This window comes from Micromys minutus, assembly GCF_963924665.1.
Source record: "Micromys minutus genome assembly, chromosome: 21".
Taxonomy (NCBI): Eukaryota; Metazoa; Chordata; class Mammalia; order Rodentia; family Muridae; genus Micromys; species Micromys minutus.
The window spans coordinates 29,125,405-29,143,198 of NC_137956.1; the positions used below are offsets into that span (position 1 = coordinate 29,125,405).

The window sequence follows — 17,794 nt, forward strand, 5'->3', positions numbered from 1 at the left end:
AGGCCCCTGCAGGATATGTAATATCTATATTGTACTAGGTAGACTGTTCACAGAGGGACACATGTAGAGAACCAGAGAAGCACCATCAGTATTGATGTAGCCCTGTGTAAGGCAAGGAAATGACAGCTATCAGTCCTAAAGGACGATTAGTGACTGAGGACCAAAAGATGTAGAGGAGCATCAGTTCAACACATGGAAATGTGACTGGTCCCACATTACCCTATAACTCTATATTCTCACTTCCAGGAATCAACTAGCCATTACCCAAGGAAATGGAAAAAATGCCAAATCTGGAGAGGCTAAAGCTTTCTCACACGGAATGAAGCTTGAAATGAAACAAAGATGGGTATGGAAAAAAAAATTTCATCTTTGTGAGTTGAGAGTGTGACCTGATGCACAGGCAACTCTTTCTACCAGAGAAGTTTACAGACAGGGGTTGATAGCCTTTCCAAGGCCACATGGCCAGGAACAAATAAAGCTAAGATTCAGCCTTGACCCAGCCTTTTCCCTGCATATCATTTAATCAGATGTGGCTGGAAAAGTCCAAGGAAGACTTACTGGAGGGGCTTAGGTTGAGACCGATACGGTGCTGGTAGTAGGTACCCAGTTATGGTAGCTTCTGCAGACACTGGCTTCAGGAGTAATTCTCAGGGCTGGGATGAAGAGTGCTGGCCAAGCATTTGGCCCCTCCAATTCTGTGGTTTTACTTCTACTGACTTAACCAGCCACAGACTGAAAACATCTAAGTAATACTAAACAGACAAGTCTTCTCCTTATCACCATTCAGTAAGAATCATCGCTTAGCATTTATACTACCTTAGGCCTTACAAATAATCTAGAGTTAATTTGAAGTATACGAGGAGGTATTTTCTGCTTCATGCCTGTATGGCATCTGGGTACCAAGCAACCACAGATACTGATGGATGGTGTTATTTGGCGTACATGATCTGATACAGCCAGTCCTATTCTGAAACAGCATTTAATTCAGTCTGAATGAAGAGCTGAATATCCACCACCCATTGTCCCAGCTTTCTGTCCTCCGAGAAGTGGGATCTATTCACTGTAAGAGAAATTCGAGGTCGAAGACCTATGCAAGGTGAAGGCACCGAGGCTCCATCTTATACAAAGGTGGTCAGGAAACTATGGTCTGTCCTGCCACCTCCCCCCTGCCCACTGCTTAGTCTATGAAATACATGGGAAAGAGAGGGCGCCGTGCTTTCTTTGGCTTGAGTCGAACACTGCTCTTTTCAAGGCTTGTGGATGGGGATGCCCCTCAGTGAATGCAATTTCATGGATGGTCAACTATCAATTCTGAGCAATGCAAATGGGCAGACTGTTTGAAATCTTGCTTTCTCTCTTTTTCCCTCATTTCAGTGATGGAGACACCCATGGAATGCAAAGACTAAGTGAAATTTGTAATAGACCTTCACAACTGCAGCTTTCAAGCTATGTGCGAATAACCTCAACGGGGGTTCACGTAGCGATAAGTTGCAGGTGACATGCAAAGAAAAATGATCTGCCATCAGGGCTGGTCATCACACATTCTCATCAAGCTTTCTTAACTCTCTTTTTCTAAAAGAAGAAAAAAGAAAAAAAGAAGTATGCCACGCTATTGCTTTCACAGCAAACGTTTAAATGATACCAAAGAGAACAAAACATATGACTTAGGATTGACCCCAAAAGTCTGAGCCCTGAAACTGGGGACCTAAATTGATGGAGTCGGAAGGTTGCTCATGTGTCATCCACAATATTGATTTCACTCTCCAGACAAAGAAATTGAGAGCCTTGAGTGGCAGAACTGTTAGTGGTGGCAACGATCTGGAGCTCCCTATTACTCACTTGAGCCCAGCCTTTCCCTATGACAGCCTAATGCCTGATGGCTCTGAAGTCATCTTTAGGTCTCAGCTGGACTTTGTCAGAACTCTGAGATGATGTCAGGCACATCTGGAAACTGATTTGCCCCAGATTCTAGCAGCCTCTAGAGTCTTCTTTGATGGTAGGGATCTAGTTCTGGTGGTACCTCTCTATATTCAGGTGGCTAGATACAGAGTGGGATGTGGATTATAGAAAAGCCCACCTCGGGTGCTCAGTACTGTGCCTAGTGCATGCCAACAATGCATATGTGGGGGCTAGGAGTGGGGCATGGTTTGTGCTGTTTCCTAAATTTGACCTTGGCCTCCTTGCAGAAGGGGCATCTGTGAGAATAAAGTTCCATGCAGATTCCTTCGGGAAGGGACGCTGCCTAGATAGAAAGCAGTCTAGGCTAGTGTGTGCCTTCTCTCTCTCTCTCTCTCTCTCTCTCTCTCTCTCTCTCTTTCAGAATTGGAGAGCCAAGGGATGCCAAATAACTTGAACACAGACTTTATTAACAGAAATTTGTATTAAATTTTCCAAGTTCATTAACTGAAGGGATGTAGTCCAATTGTCTGTGCTGATTCTAGACTCTAGCAGAGAAAAAAAAAAATAAAGACCTGAAAATATGTAACCAATCTCAGGGCTGCACGTGGTTTCAGGTGCATGTGAGTCTCATAAGCCACTGCTTATAGCCCTGGGGCTATGTCTGTCTTTTGATCCCTTGAAAGACATGCTTTTCTTTGTCTTCACTTCAAAGTTTCAAGTGTCTTATACCTGTCCCCATTCAGCCTCCAATTTTTAGGGAAAACAATTCTTTTTTTCCTCCCATTGTTTTGTTAAGTGGCAGATAGGACTCAGCCTGGAGAGGGCTCAGGATGAAATAGTCATCCTTATCCAAGATCAGTGGCATCCTTAGGAATGGGGGATCAGGACTGTATATTCTAGAAAGGCTAGGATTTTCTGCACCAGAGGAGAATGTCTTGGCAAAGACAGAGGTTAGTGGTCACAAAGAAGAGAGCCACAGGTGGGGACCCCGTGCTGAAACACATCAAGGAGAAAGAGGATAAGTCATGGAGCAGGGTGATGTCTTCCTGAGTGTGCCTCTACAGTTCTTCACACATGCAGCCAATTGATAAAAAAATGACCACCTGTCCCCCAGATGTGTAATTCACAAAAGGGAAATCAGAAACAGTCTAGTTTAGCCCAGGATAGATGACGTGCCCTGCTGCATTCTGTGAAATCTTCTAGAAACCTCAAGACTCTTTAAGACACTGTCATGAATTAGCAGCCATCCAACTTACCACCCTGCACAAGTAGCCTACAGGACCTGGATAGTCAGTTGATGTAGTTGTCCACAATGTGGCTATCTGATTGTTCATAGTATTTGGAACTGAACTCAACTGACTCAAAGTTTTATTCTTACAAGCAAAGACCTCAGGGAAAAGAGTTAACTTAGTCTTTAAATGGCCTAGCGTGTTGTGACCTGCTGTCCTTTGAATTTTTCATCCCTGGGTTCATAGGTTAGAAGCTTGGTTTCCAGAGTGGGAATGCTGACAGTTAGCCAGACATTTAAAACCTGAGACCTAGTAGGTAATCATAAGACTGGTCTCTTCCAGTGCTTGGATGTCCTTTTAACCTTGTGATACTATACATCACAATGTGACAGAGCCAGGTGGCCTTTGCCAGAGCTAGGGCCATGCTTTCTGGAATTTGTTAATGCAAACGGAAGACCCAAAGGCTTTCCTTGCAATTATGAGATGCTGAGTGTACTAGGCCTCACTGGCAACATTTCTTAAGTGTAAATGAAGTCTCATTTTTTTTTTTAATTACTGGGGAAAAAAAATCCCATCAAAAATGAAGTTCCACTGATTGCATGGTTTTCAAATTCACTAACAGGACACCGTGGGCTAATTGGGTCTGCAGAACACAGACCAGGGATGGCGCAGTTGCCAGCTCCCGGGAGAACCTGACTCAGAGCAGCGTCTATCCAGTCCTGTCTTATTCACTTTGTCCAACCCCAACCAGAAATTTCACAAATGAGAACAAGTTCCCGAGCCAACCTCAGAAGCACCAGGAAAGCTCCCCAGGTTTGCAAGCCCAAGGCAATTAGAGGGGCCTATGCAGGGCTTTGTGCTATGCGTGTGAACAGACAGTAGAGGATGAGAACGAGGGAGAAGAGGAATGCTCCGAAGGCCAATAATTTCACAGCTCTGCATCTCATTGGAAGATCCTTTGATATGTCCTATGCAGAAAGAAATGTGGCTCAGAAGAATGCAGGAATTCATAGAAATCCAGATTCCTTAACACAGCAGTAGAGTGTCTTGAGACTTAATTTCAACTTCTTTCTTCATCCTCTCCTCCATCCTTCCTGGGCCATGTACATTGCAGTGTTAAGGGAGATCTGAGCATGCTCACACCTCCTACTCTCATCCCCCTTCCCTTCTTTGTGTGGTCCAACTCGTTCTGTATTCTAAAGATGGAGATGCAGGGGAAAACGTACTATTGTGCTGTCATTTCTCAGCGGGAAAGTACTCAAGTGTTCGCCATGTCCCCGAATGCTTTTCTATCCCCGTCTTCCACAGTTCTCCCGATAAGCTGCTCTTCAGCCTTCCTTTTGACTTGGGAGGGCAGAGTCTGTGTATAAAGGCTAGTCCAAGGGAGGCGAGGGAAGTGAGGAAAGAGAGACCCTTAGGAAGACTTGGGGCCACGGTGTTAGAGTAGGCCTGACTCTTGTAGATTTCTGATTGTGTCACGCTCACAGGCACACACACACTCTCTCTCATACACACCCACTCTCTCACACACATACTTACATACATACTCACGTATACACTCACATACACACACTCACACACATACTCTCTCTCTCTCACACACACACCCTCTCTCTCACACACACACTCACACACACACACACTCACACACACTCTCACACACACCCACTCTCTCACACACATACTTACACACACACTCACATACACACATACATACTTACACACACCCTCATTCTCTCTCTCACACACACACACTGTCTCTCTCACACACACACTCTCTCACACACACAAACACACACTCACACACACACACTCATATACACATACACACACACTCTCTCTCTCACACACACACACTCTCTCACACACACAAACACACACTCTCACACACACACTCACATACACATACACACACACTCTCTCTCTCACACACACACACTCTCACACATACACTCACACTCACACACACACTCTCTCTTTCTCACACACACACACACTCACATACACATACACACACACTCTCTCTCTCACACACACACTTTCACACATACACTCACACTCATACACACACACTCTCTTTCTCACACACACATACACTTACACACATACTCTTAACACACACACTCACAGACACACTCTCTTTCTCTCTCTCACACACACGCTCACATACACACACGCATACACACACTCTCTCTCACACACACATACACTTACACACACACACTCACACACACACTCATACACACACACTCACACACACACACTCTCACACTCACACTCATACACACACACTCTCTCTCTCACATACACTCACACATACACACACACTCTCTCACACACACATTCACACTCATACACACACACACACACTCTCTCTCTCTCACACACACACACGCACACACACACACACACAGTGGAGTATTATACAGGACATTGAGGAATGGCATCATGCTAGTCTCAGGAAAATGTAGAGAACTGGAGATGTTGCTAAGAAAAGTGAGGCTGACACAGACAACCATCATGTCTTCTCTCACATGTGCAAACTAGAAAGAAAGCCAAATATCTCAGAGAAGAAGATCCTGTGGGACACAGAGGAAATGGATCCTGTGTACATATAGCCAGCAACGGGTGAGGCTGGGGTGTAATCAAACTCCAGGTTTTCTGACCCCAAGGCTGCCCTCTTTGTTTCTTAGAGATGTATACAGCCATTAATGAGAGGAAGGTAGTTTTTTGTGTTTTGCAACAATGAGGCTATGGAAAGTAAAATGTTTGCAGAACGTGCATCCGTATAAGCCAGCTTCTCTGTGGCTGCTGTGCTAAAGCAGACAAGAGCTTGGTAAAGAACACCGAGACACAGTACTAATTAACCGAGAATGAGGGCATAGTTGTCAGAGCAGGACAAGCCTATTCCACACGATCCAGGCGTCATCCTAGTTATTTACAGAGTCACTTGTGGTCTGGTGACACTGTTCTCCCATCATGGTGGCAGGCACGTTACTAGGAAGCAGTAGCTGTACCCGACTTGCCTAAGTAGAGACTGGTTGTGGATCAAAGTGACAAGAACCCAGATGTGATCTCTGAGGGGCAACCAGGAAGGAATAGTGGTAAAATCTGTACAAGGGTGCACCTCCCAGTGTCTTTGCTCATGAGCTTTCTCCAGGGCGTGCTCAGAAGACCTGTTCTGGTATCTGGCTGGGACACTGAGTCACACCACGGCCCCTACCTCAGTGCAGCTGTGCCCAGTAGTTAATGGTTTCTGGTCAACCACAAGGTTAGCGTCTTATCTCTCTTTGTCGGTTGGTTTCATGGGTCCCTGCCATTAGGCACAGTCTTCTGGTAACCTGGGGGGACCCAATAATACTGAATGGACTCTTATCCCCAGGTCCTATAAAAATGCTAAGGTGTAAACTCTTAGATGAAACACGTCACACATGACGTGGGCAGTCTCAGCACGGGAACAGCTATTTTTATTCTTTACTTACCTGCATCTGCTCCCTACTTTTTGTGTCTACAGTGTTTACCGCATGCTTCTCTTTCCATATTATGTTCCATGAAGATGTCCCGAATCACTTTTTATCTATCCCAGAGGGACTTGTGTATCCCCCCAAGTCACTCCTGGGTCAACTGATCCACAGAGAACAAATGATCATACGATTGCTCCCTGACACTTGTATATTCTTCAGGTGGCTCAAAAATATGTCTTTAAAGGTTGTGTCTGCAGTTCACTCTCACTTTTACAGACTTAAAATTACTAAACAATGGTATAACGACTATTTGTATGGTATTTATATTGCATTATAAGATATAGATAACTGAGGAGATTTAAGGCATGCAGGAGTCTGTGCAGGGGCAACATCATCATCTTGAGCAAGGCTTTGGATCCATGTGAAATATGGGAACCAATTTCTTGTAAGTACTAAGTGCTGGCTTCATTAAGTGCACCTCCCCCCTCACTATCCTGTGGTCCTGTGGTGAACGGCTAAAGTTACATATCTTGGAAGCCTTCATAGAATCCATTAATACAGGGATGGGTCTTACCTCAGAGTGTTATTCGGAGCATCCTCCTTACCTGCTAGTCAGCCCCACTGGGCAAAAAAAAAGAAAAGAAAAGAAAAGAAAAAAGAAACTCCACTACCTGCAGTACCTGGAGAAGAAGAAACAGACTCCAGCTAAGCTGAATGAGACACAAGGCTGGGTGCATTGAAAACTCCTTTGCCTGTATCCAAAATGGAAATGGGGTAGGACTGGGGCGGCGTGGAAGAGAGGCATGCTTAAGCAAGAGTGGAAGAACCAGACCTCTTTATGGATGCTGTCCACCAAGGGCCTCTGTCCTAAGAGGTGAGGCACAGGGCTGAAGCAAGGCTCGGGACTGAGGCTGAGCACACTGAGGGTCACCACTGTATCTCACAGCCTGCAGACAATCTGCTTCCATAGCTCTGGTCATGTAGATGCCAGGGGCTTAGACATTTGAGTGATAATGAGATCCTTGGTTTCTAAGCAACCTTGAGACAATTTCAGTCAAAGATTCTGCATTCAACTCTTTCTACATGCAGCCCCAGATTGGAATCAGTGAAGCCTTGGCAACCCAGAGGCAACCATGAACTTGGCTAGGTTGATGTAAAATAAAAGTGCTCAAGCCAAGTGCTCCATTATTACTTAAGGCTGGTGTCTTGCTTAATGCTTATATGTATAATTGCTGTTTTGTTAGTAAAGGGCTAGTGACTTTTTTTCTGGCTAGCTTTTATGCTACCCATTCTTTTATTTTCCTCTATCAGTATCTCCCATAGACAGCACAGAGAGTTGAGAGAGGGCTCCATTCAGGGTTACCTTGCCAACAGGCGCCGACAGTAAGCTGCATGGCTATGTGAGATGGATGAATGGGCCAGTCATTGGTCACCAGGTATGGTTCATATGTTGCTCCATCCATGTACAGGGTGACCACAGGGAATTCCACATTGATGACATAGTAATGCCATTCCTTGTCACAAATCTAATGGGGAAAAAAGAACACACACAGAGAAGCAACACTTAAAATTAAATCTACAATGCAAAAAACCCTTTAGAATCTTATTCTGAGATCTCGGAGAGAAAGATGCTTGGGTGCCCAACAATTATTAGCCAAAAGGCTCAAGGAACACAGTTTTGACATGTATTATACATCAATGTTGATAAACACAATGAGAAGAATCCAAATAGGTCTAGTCATATGCTGAATACAGCTATCTGTCAGTGTTTACGGGATTAGCTCCAGGAACCATTCTGAGTTTAAAGCCTGGCTGAGGTTAAAATCTGCAGATGCTTACATTTCTCCTACAAAATGGCATTACATTTGCACATAACATATGCATATCCTCCTGTGTACTTTAAATCAACCTCAGCTTACATATAATACCCAATGCAATGTAAATTCTTTAAGTAATTGTTCAGCCGTATTGCTTAGAACTAACAACAAGAAAAGGAAACAGCTACTCATATTCTATATGGAAGCAATTCCTCAGCTGGGTCGATTCATGGATACAGAACCTTCAGGCATAGAGAGAGTGTGGACTACATTTGAAAATGGGCACAAAGAACATTTTGTTCAAATAGTTACCACCTACTTGTTAGGCTTACACATTTTTGATGAATAGGTTAGAATGTCTGCTTACCTTTCTTTGAATAAAATTTCTCTTACTTCAATTTAGAAAAAAATGCAATTGAAAACAGTTTTTTCTACGTCTTGGGTTAGATGGAGCTGTACGAAGAATAGTGTTCCAGTGAGAATAAAGCTAAAGATTAAGATAGATGAGAAGAGGCGAAAGGACAGTGACAGAAGAAAGCAGAAGAGCAGGCTTAGAGAGGATCTAAAGTAAAGACAGACTCAGAAAAAGGAAGAAGCAGGAACCCGAGGAACCAGAGCCTCAAATCCTGATGTTTCTATGTTAAGCTTCTGAGAAGCTGATGAAGGAAAGTGAATTTTCTAGCAGGACTCTGCCTTCATCTACCTTGGTATGCCTAGGGAGGCAGAGATGGAACACAAATGGAACCTGTGGCCTATACTGGGAACTGGCTACTTTTAAGATATGTCCTTTCACAACCGGCTATACCCAGGAGTCCTGTCTTTTTCCAGGACTGGGAACCAGTATTAAAGGATTGGTGGATTTTCAGGGGGGAGGGTGGTATGACAGTTGAATTTTACTGTCAACCTCCACTTGGTTGAGAAGCACGTGGGGGAATCAATGAAGCATAGCTCTGGCGTGTCAATAGGGCCGTTTCTAGGGGGTCACTGCCATATGGCTTCATATGCCTCTGACTTAATGAATAAATTGATCCCTTAATAGATTTATCATATGGCCATATTATTAGAAGGTGGTAGAATCTCAGGTTGTGGGGCCTAGTTGGAAGAAGTTACTAAGAGGGTGCCCTTGGGGACTGTATCTTACCTTGGATATTTCCTTTGTTCTTTCCTGACAACTAAGAATGACTCTACTTTGCCATTCCCTCTCTCTTATGACGGGCTGACATCTCTGAAACAATGAGCAAAAGCAGCTGTCTTCTCTTCTTAGGTATTTGGTTACAGTGGTGCAAAGGTTACCGAACCAGGAGGAGTCACAATTCCTGACCCAAGAGACCAGACTCACACTGTACAATTTATAACAAAACCGTGGGAAGGGAGGCAGGAAGCAGAAAAAGCAGTAAAACTAGTGAACGGTGCTCCTCCCCCTCTGGGCAGGCTTGGGCTCTCTCCTTTGTGTTTAGTCTCCTCTGTTCCCTCGGCACCCCATGGGATCCTCTGAAGTGTGTCTCCTCTGTATCATCTGCTCTTCGTCACCCCTGCAGCAGATGTCAGGGGAGGCTGATGAGTTCTACATGAAGGTGACCCCAAGGTGAGGACATCAAAGGTCCCCCTCCATCCAGCACTGGATTAAATGTGCTGTTTCTCATGAATAGATAACACCAACAGGGATGCTAAATGATCTTTTTTTTCCCCTTTCATTTCGGAATAAGAAATTTCCCCTTAATGTTCTTTTTATATTGTCCCATCTCATGTCTCAGAAAATTACTCCTTTTGAAGCCCGTTAGTCTGATAATGCCTGAGGAGTATTTTAGGGGCTTTGGTAGGCAAGCAGGAAGGGTCAAGGCCGTTCACTACAATGTCTTGTTGAATTCAGTGAGAGTTCTTGACTTGGTTTACACTCCACACTTTATTGATGTCTTGGATCAGACCCTATATGGAGGTTGAGATTTTGGGTTGAGCCTGTGACTGGAGTAAGTTCTCCAAGGTTATGGCGGCGGTACACAGGTAGATCTAAAGACAGAGTCTAGGGATGCCAGAAGGGTGGTGAACGAAGGGAGTATTTGAATAAAGCATCCCACTGAAGGGACCTCAATGCACTCTTGTTCAGAGATGGAGTCAAAGACTGCCAAGCATCAAGAGAAACTTGGAAAATGGTTTATGTTCAGGGGATAGTCCAAGAGGTATCTGGAAGCTTCTGGTTAGGTCCAGGGAGATAGTAAAGTACTCCTGACCACATGTCCTCCCTCATGGAAAGTGAGCCATCAGGAATAACTGTAGGTAGCGAATGGGCGCTCTCTGTCCTGGGTCCCTCATAGCCAGCCGTCATCTTCTTTATGTTTTCATGGGAAGTTGATTCCCATGAGTCCCAAGCCCATCACCTTCACACCCGGGATTGACGAAGATGAAGGAGGATGGTCCTCTGGTTTTAATTCGTCAACATTCAGCCTTTCCATAAGACAACAGAAAAAGTTTCCCAGAAAAAGCCAGGACCATTTCACATCTTCGGAGCAGCACTGCCCTCCCCAACACTGTAGTTTGTCCCAGATGCATTTCCTACAGTTTTTCTGAATGGTGCTTCATTGATAGACAGCTTCTATGACACCTCTCATGAGCCTCCTAGTGGGGGTGAAGGGGCTTTTCCACCCTCATTAGCATATCCAAGACTCCCAGCAGCCTTAAATATGCCTATAATATGCTTTCAACCTTGAAGATGGGAATATTTCTATTACAGTGTTCATATAAAAACCCTGAGAAACAGTGGCTGTGAAAACCTTGTTTGGATCACACTGTTTTAATGATTTGAAAATTTACATGCATCAGTTCATGTCAGCTCTGAAATAATGTCACAAACCCCACTGTAAGTGGCCATGTGATGTGGTTATGGATATCCTATAGCATACTTAACTATTCTCTCATTATCAGATTAGTTTTATAACAGCAATTACCAATGATGCTATAATCAATTTCATGGGCATAAATATTTGTCTCCATTTCTGATTATATCTTTAGGAAAGATTCCTGGAAGGGAACTTAATGGCTCAAATATCATAGCTATTTTTAAAGTTCTTGATACATATAGTGATACTTTTACCAGCTAAAATTGTATCTTTTTATTCTTTTAACAACAGAATGTGACAAGGCTTCTTTCTGTATTATACCGTTGCCAGACTAAGTACCAAACAACAAACAAACAAACAAACAAACACAAAACCAGGCAACGTCCTAGAAATTTGTGAAGGAACACATCTTGTCTCAGTTTTGTAATGAGTCACAAAAGATGGTACAATTTATGCATTCTCAAAGCAAAACAGAGACTACTAACTATGTGAGGAACAGCCAAGGCTTAGAACCGTGCTCATGAGCTCTTAATTGGGCATCGAAACAGTCTTTTAGTTCATACTCAGCTTATGGCTGCAGACTCGTCCCAGTGAGCTATGTCAGCAGCTGAAGGAAATGCCTAATTAGAGTTTCATAAATGTGGATCTGTGATCAGGAAGAGACCCACGTTGACCTTAGCTAGAACGGCAGGGACAAACTGTAATTGAAAAATGATGGAGCCAGGAGGCAGCAGAAATAGAAGTATTGCTACATAGGTCAACCAAGACAAGGAAACTAGGTAAAGTGACCTTTCCTTAGGGAAGAGATGAATTTTAATTCTTAACCATGTTTGTGAAATCACTGGTGCACCTAACTGGCTTGATGTCTGTCCCATGATGCCTCTCGGAACAGATGCACAAGGCATGACCTAGACAAAGTTACTTTTTTTTTTTTCCAGAACACCTACAGATGTGATTCTATATTAGGTGGCTGCAGTTGCTCTTTAGATGTTAAGTGGAAAGGAGGCCAGAGATCCAGAGAAGCACACACAGGAAGAGTATGACACTAGAAGATTGTCTTCATAGTTCCTGACAATCTGAACCAAATACCACATCTAGGGCCAGGTTGGAAGTTCTGGCTTAGTTTCTCCTTTAAATCAAGTATATATATTTTTTAGTGCAGCTATTTAATATGTGACACACTGATTTGCCAACTTCTGTGTCAATTACGTTGTCTATTGAGGTTGTAAAAGAGCTTATGGAACAGATTCTTTGTCTTCATGGGTTTCAACCTAATGGGGAGGGAGAGAGATGGGGGGGGGGAGCTGGGAGCCCACATGCAAAAATATTCCAATATACTAGGGATTGAAATAAGTGTTGTGACTCAGGTGTGGAGCACTTCAAGGTTCCAGAGAATGGAGAGATCTTTCCAGCTGTGAGAAAGTAGAATTCAGGGACTGTTGAGATTTCATTGGGCATAGATGGTAAGAATGAATCTCAAGCAAATGAAGCAGAAATATCTTATTCCTTTAATCGGTCTCTCTTTTTTTCCCTCCTACTGTCGAAGGCACCAGTTTGGCAGCATATGGAGTCCAGTTCTTTGAGTCATTTCTATAGAGACTTAAAAATAGCATAGCCTACATGAATATGTGTGTATGTGGTGCATTGTATATGCATTTGTGTATGTGTTTGTTTGTGAGTATATGTATGTATGTGCATGTGTTTATGTGTATACATGTATGTGCTGTGTGTATATGTGTGTATGTTGTGTGTGTATATATATATGCATGTCTGTATGTGTGTGTGTGTGTGTGTGTGTGTGTGTGTGCGTGTGTATGATGTATTAGGGAGACGTAGGCAATAGACATGGATGCAGATTGGGGGAAGACAGAATATTTGAGAGCAGAGAGGCAGAGAGAAGTGTGAGCTGAGGCTGCAAGCATCCTTTGGAGCTGGAGGATTGAGGACCTGAGTTGCTTTTATTCTGTAGGCAACAGGAAGTCTGGAGGTCTCTGGGTGGGGGAGGGGATGGCAGTCATAGCAACAATCAATCTTGGAACAAGCTTTCCATTTGTAAGCAGCGTTCCATACTCTTGCTTAGGCTACTCAACTCCCTGCTAGTGCAGGGTCATCAACTCTGCTCCAGAGATCTTTGGAAAAGGCAAGTGAAAGAAATAACGTGGCTTTCTATCACAAGGAGCCTGTAGACTTATTGCAGGTTGGAGGTGACACTCAGGCCACTGTGGGCTTCCATGCTTAGCTTCCTGTCCTTTCATTTCACACAAAGGCATCACATTTCACCACAGGGGGACCTAGAGCAGAGAGAGTTGGCTGCTGGACTGTGGGCTCACATGTCAGATTATCTCTGAACAGCTACACCTGGGGATTCTATAGGACTTCGAATGCGCGGTGTCCTAAGCTGGGCCTGAAGTGCTGTGTCCCAAGCTGGGCTCGCAGTGCTTCCCCTCCCCCCATGCCAGCCTAAACATGCTCTCTGCATCCTGCCATCTAGGTCTCATGCGCTCTGTCATCTAAGTCACCACACCACACAGCTGTAGTCTTCTTCCACTCTGCCCTCTAGGCTTACTTATTGTCTTGTTCTGGTGCTTCCATCTTGTCCTCTCTCTCTCCTGTCTGCCACTCAGCAGCCGACCCCTACTCAGCACCTGCCAGACTTGCTAGAGTGGGCGAAGAGGCAGAGAGGGCAGAAAGGGAGCCGAGAAAGCAGAGCTGGGACAGACAGCAAGGTGGAACCGCTCCAGCCATGGGGCGCTCTCTAGAAATGGAATGATATTAATTTGGGTTTGTCAGTGTAACCAGTTTGCCCTGGGGCTTGTGGAAGACATAAAATGGGATGGACAAGGGAGCAAGAGAAAGGGCCAGGAGAGAATCTATGTAGTCTGAGTCTGGGGTTCTGGGGTAACTGGCTTGAATAGCACAGCTTTTTAAAAATAGATTATTAATTTCTTAGGATTTCTGCTTGGAACTTTGGGAGAAAACCCTTTTCAGTTCTTTGCTGCAACAATGGATAAATGTGACTGGAGAAAACAGTATCACTCACGGGGTTGTTTGAGTTCAGTGAAGGCACCTTTTACTAGTCTTTCTGTGAAGATAATCTCTTGTGTACCGTGTAAAGGCATCAACTGTCAATAAAAGGCTGACGGCCAATAAACTGAGGCAGGATTAGAAGGTAAGACATCCAGTGGGGGGCGGGGGGAGAAGGAGAGAGAGAGAGAGAGATTCAGTGCTCAGCCATGTGGGCACTGAATTAGTATAAATGTGATAATTGACTTATGGCCTATTTGGGGAACAAGCCTAAATTAAGACACAAGCATAAATATATAAATAAGTCTTCATGTTCTCTTTCAGGAGCTGGGACCAACCAAGAAAAAAGACCAAATAGTGACATCTTTCATCCTCTGAAATAAACTGCGATGCTGGGTAAAATATAGTGGCAATAGTAAAATAAAAACAAAAAGACAAGCCAAGAATAAGATATCTGGGAGGAGAGTTCTTCAGATATTAAACACGAGGAAATTAGAGATGAGACTAGAAACTGCTGAGACTTGTGCCCCCCCCCCCCGTAGGAGTCTCGTAGACCCTTGAAGAGAAGAATGGACATTTAGATCCTCGGGCCTTGGCAAAAAAGACTTGTGCTTGGATAGCTGCATGAAGTTCATGCTGCACAGGAGCAGCCTGAGGTCTGTGTCCCGGGACAAATTGCGCTGCTGACCTAGGGCTGAAGGGTGGAAGCCAGCCAAGCACTTTCTCTCCCAGGTTTGCTCTATGCCTGGGCATCAGGTCCAGACTCAGACAGCTGACACAGGGCGGAAGCCCTGAGCTCGGAAACTAACTTAAAATGGCACCCGTAAAGTCCACAGAGCTCCTGGAAAGACAAACAAACTCAAGTACATAAAGCATGAATTTAAGATTGAGGTAACAGGATGGGTGAGCTGAAACCAAGAGGTAGCTGTGTGGCATCTACACCCTGCCAAGGAAAGGGTGCCTCTCTTGTTGCTAATCTATTTAAGATATTCCCAGGGGTCACCTGCACTTCTGCCAGTGTGCTTCCTGTGGAGGTGACTGTGAGAAGCCAGGTACCATCCACCGGGTCTTCTGTCAGAAAGCTGACTCAGGCCCACAGGAGCTCAGGGACAGGGATATAGTGGATGGCCTGGGTCCAAGAGACTATCTGGGTTTAAATTTTGTTTGAGCAACATTTGGGCAAATCACCAAAACAATCCTGAAAACTGCCCTTGCAACTTGTATTTGGAACACATAAATAAAGAATTGCTCAATATGCAGGATTTCAGCTACTCCACAGGGACCGAAAAGCACACTGGTCCTTTCTTAAGACACTGGTGGTATGCCTGACACCCACACACTGTGGCATGGCACTCTGTTCTCTCTCTCTCTCTCTCTCTCTCTCTCTCTCTCTCTCTCTCTCTCTCTCTCTCTCTCCTTCTCTCTTTCTCTCCCCCTCTCTCTCCCTCCCTCTCCCCCTCTCTTTACCCCTCTCTCTCCCTCCCTCCCCCCCCTCTCTCTCTTTCTCCCTCTCCCTCTCCGTAGTCAGCTGCTCATTCATTCATTCATTGTTTTTAATACAGGGCCTTCAAAGAATTCTAATTAGATCTCCTTCCCAACCCCTAGATGATACTCACTTCAGCTCCCTTTTACCATTGTGTGTGCGTGCTCTTGTGTGTGTGTGTGTGTGTGTGTGTGTGTGTGTGTGTGTGTGTGCATTAAAGAGCCCAGTGCTCTAATTAAATGATTTTCCTTTCCTCACCTTGGGGCTTGCCTACAAAGTCTTCAGAACCCATGAAGGAAGGTTAGTGTAGTTGTAGGAATCAGAGCCCAGAGCCAATGAACGAAGCCTGGTTTGGGTCTTCTCGGTGCTCGTGTTTAGTCTCTAGTTTAGGAGTCATGAGGGGCCCCATTTATTATCACCCAGGAAAATGTTCTTTTCTGACCCTTTAAGGCTTTGGTTTCCAATTGGGAGTCTATAAGAAGCCGCCTTGTAAGATGCACCACATAGATGCTCCTTGGAAAACCTCATTTAATTCAGCTCAACTGGTTGGCTTCAGCAGGATTCCCAAAGCATGGTACTAGGGTCACAGGCAGCCAGCACCTTTGGGAACTTGCTAGGAAGGCAGACTTCCCTGGGGCCCCAACCCTATCCCTACTTCCAACAAACCAGAAGCTCCAGGGTGGTTCTTGGCAGGCTGTTTCAGCAAGCCTGCAGGCAGTAAATGGCTGAGAACCTCCACCCAGCGATGCTGTGTCGGTAGGTTAATCTCTGTCAGGTTGACTACATTTAAAACCTTAAGAGTTGAAGCTCTGGGCCTGTCTTTGTGGCTCTTTCTAAGAGAGGTTTAAATGAAGGATAACCCACCCTGAATGTGGGCAAGATCATACCATGGTTCCAGGGTTCCAGAGTGAATTAAAGTGTAGTCAGGCACTGTCCCTGCTCCCTGACTACAGGGACATTGTACTCAGCTATCTCATCCCATGGCCACCACAGCTAAGACTGCTAGCACACCTTCCTGCTGGGCTGGGCTGAACTCTTGAACCCAGAGCCAAAATAAAACTGTGCTTCCTTAAATTGCTCTTGTCTGGATTCTTTTGCTTTCTCACAGCAACGAAAAAGTAAGTAACATAATTTTAGAAGCTTACTTGTTTTCTTTCTTACTAGGCACTTGTAATAAAAATTCCCAGAAGATTGCTTTAAAATTCATTCAATTTTCACAACACATGTTTATTGTTTTTTTTGTCGTTGTTGTTTTGTCTTGTTTTTGCCACTTGTGAATTATATGCCATTGTCCCTTTCCCCCATCACCAGAAGCTCAGGTTCACATGTTTTCCTGCTGTTTTTCTGGAATAGTAGGACAATTACCCCAAGACAAATGTCTGTTCTTGGCGGGTCACACTTTCTTCCTCTTTCAGACTTTGCTTCTATCATGAGTTACTGACTTCCCCCAAGATATTTCTTCATGAATTTCCAGAGCCAGGTGACATCCATCTGTCAGGGCCCTGAGGCACAAGTTCAGAGCCGCAGGGGGCCTGTATGCCTGCTGGAGTTTTTAAGCTTAATATACCAAGAAAATTCCATATTTTACAGGCTCAGGAAGCATATGTTTCAAATTTGAGATTTAAGAAAGGGACCTCTTTTCCATGGCTGTTCTTATACTGAGCAGTATGAACTGCACAAAGACAAAGCAGCCCTCATCTCTAAACAGGATCGGTGTTGAGAGGGAGTTGTGTTAGGATTCTGTGAAATATAGAGTATAGACCCTTCCATATAGAAGAAGACCGAACAATTAACATTTACTAGTCCTGCTTGTCCAAGCAGAGGGTTGAGGAGGTCCCAGTAGATACAGGGGCTTCTGTACAACAGACCACATCCTCAGTGTATATAGGGTTTTATTAAGATCATTAGATTCAGGCATGGAGGCCCTGTGAGACCCTGGCTAGGGAAGATGGATTGGATCTTCTTCTAAATCTCTGTTTAGCTCAGGGTCTGGTAGCTCTATGTTCCTATTGAAATCCAGAGGCTATGAGCAGGTCAACTCAGA

The 17,794-nt window shown here is 44.4% G+C and overlaps 1 protein-coding gene across 1 annotated transcript in view; it reads right to left on the bottom strand.

Annotated features, from left to right (window-relative positions):
• Window positions 1-17,794, bottom strand: part of CLSTN2 (calsyntenin 2) — a gene marked incomplete at both ends in the record, with an annotated part of 550,546 nt that overhangs the window by 25,188 nt on the left and 507,564 nt on the right. Inside the window, one exon of the mRNA XM_080934098.1 lies at window positions 7,956-8,118. Within this exon, the coding sequence (XP_080790224.1) occupies window positions 7,956-8,118 (163 nt within the window). The remainder of the gene's footprint in view (window positions 1-7,955; window positions 8,119-17,794) is intronic.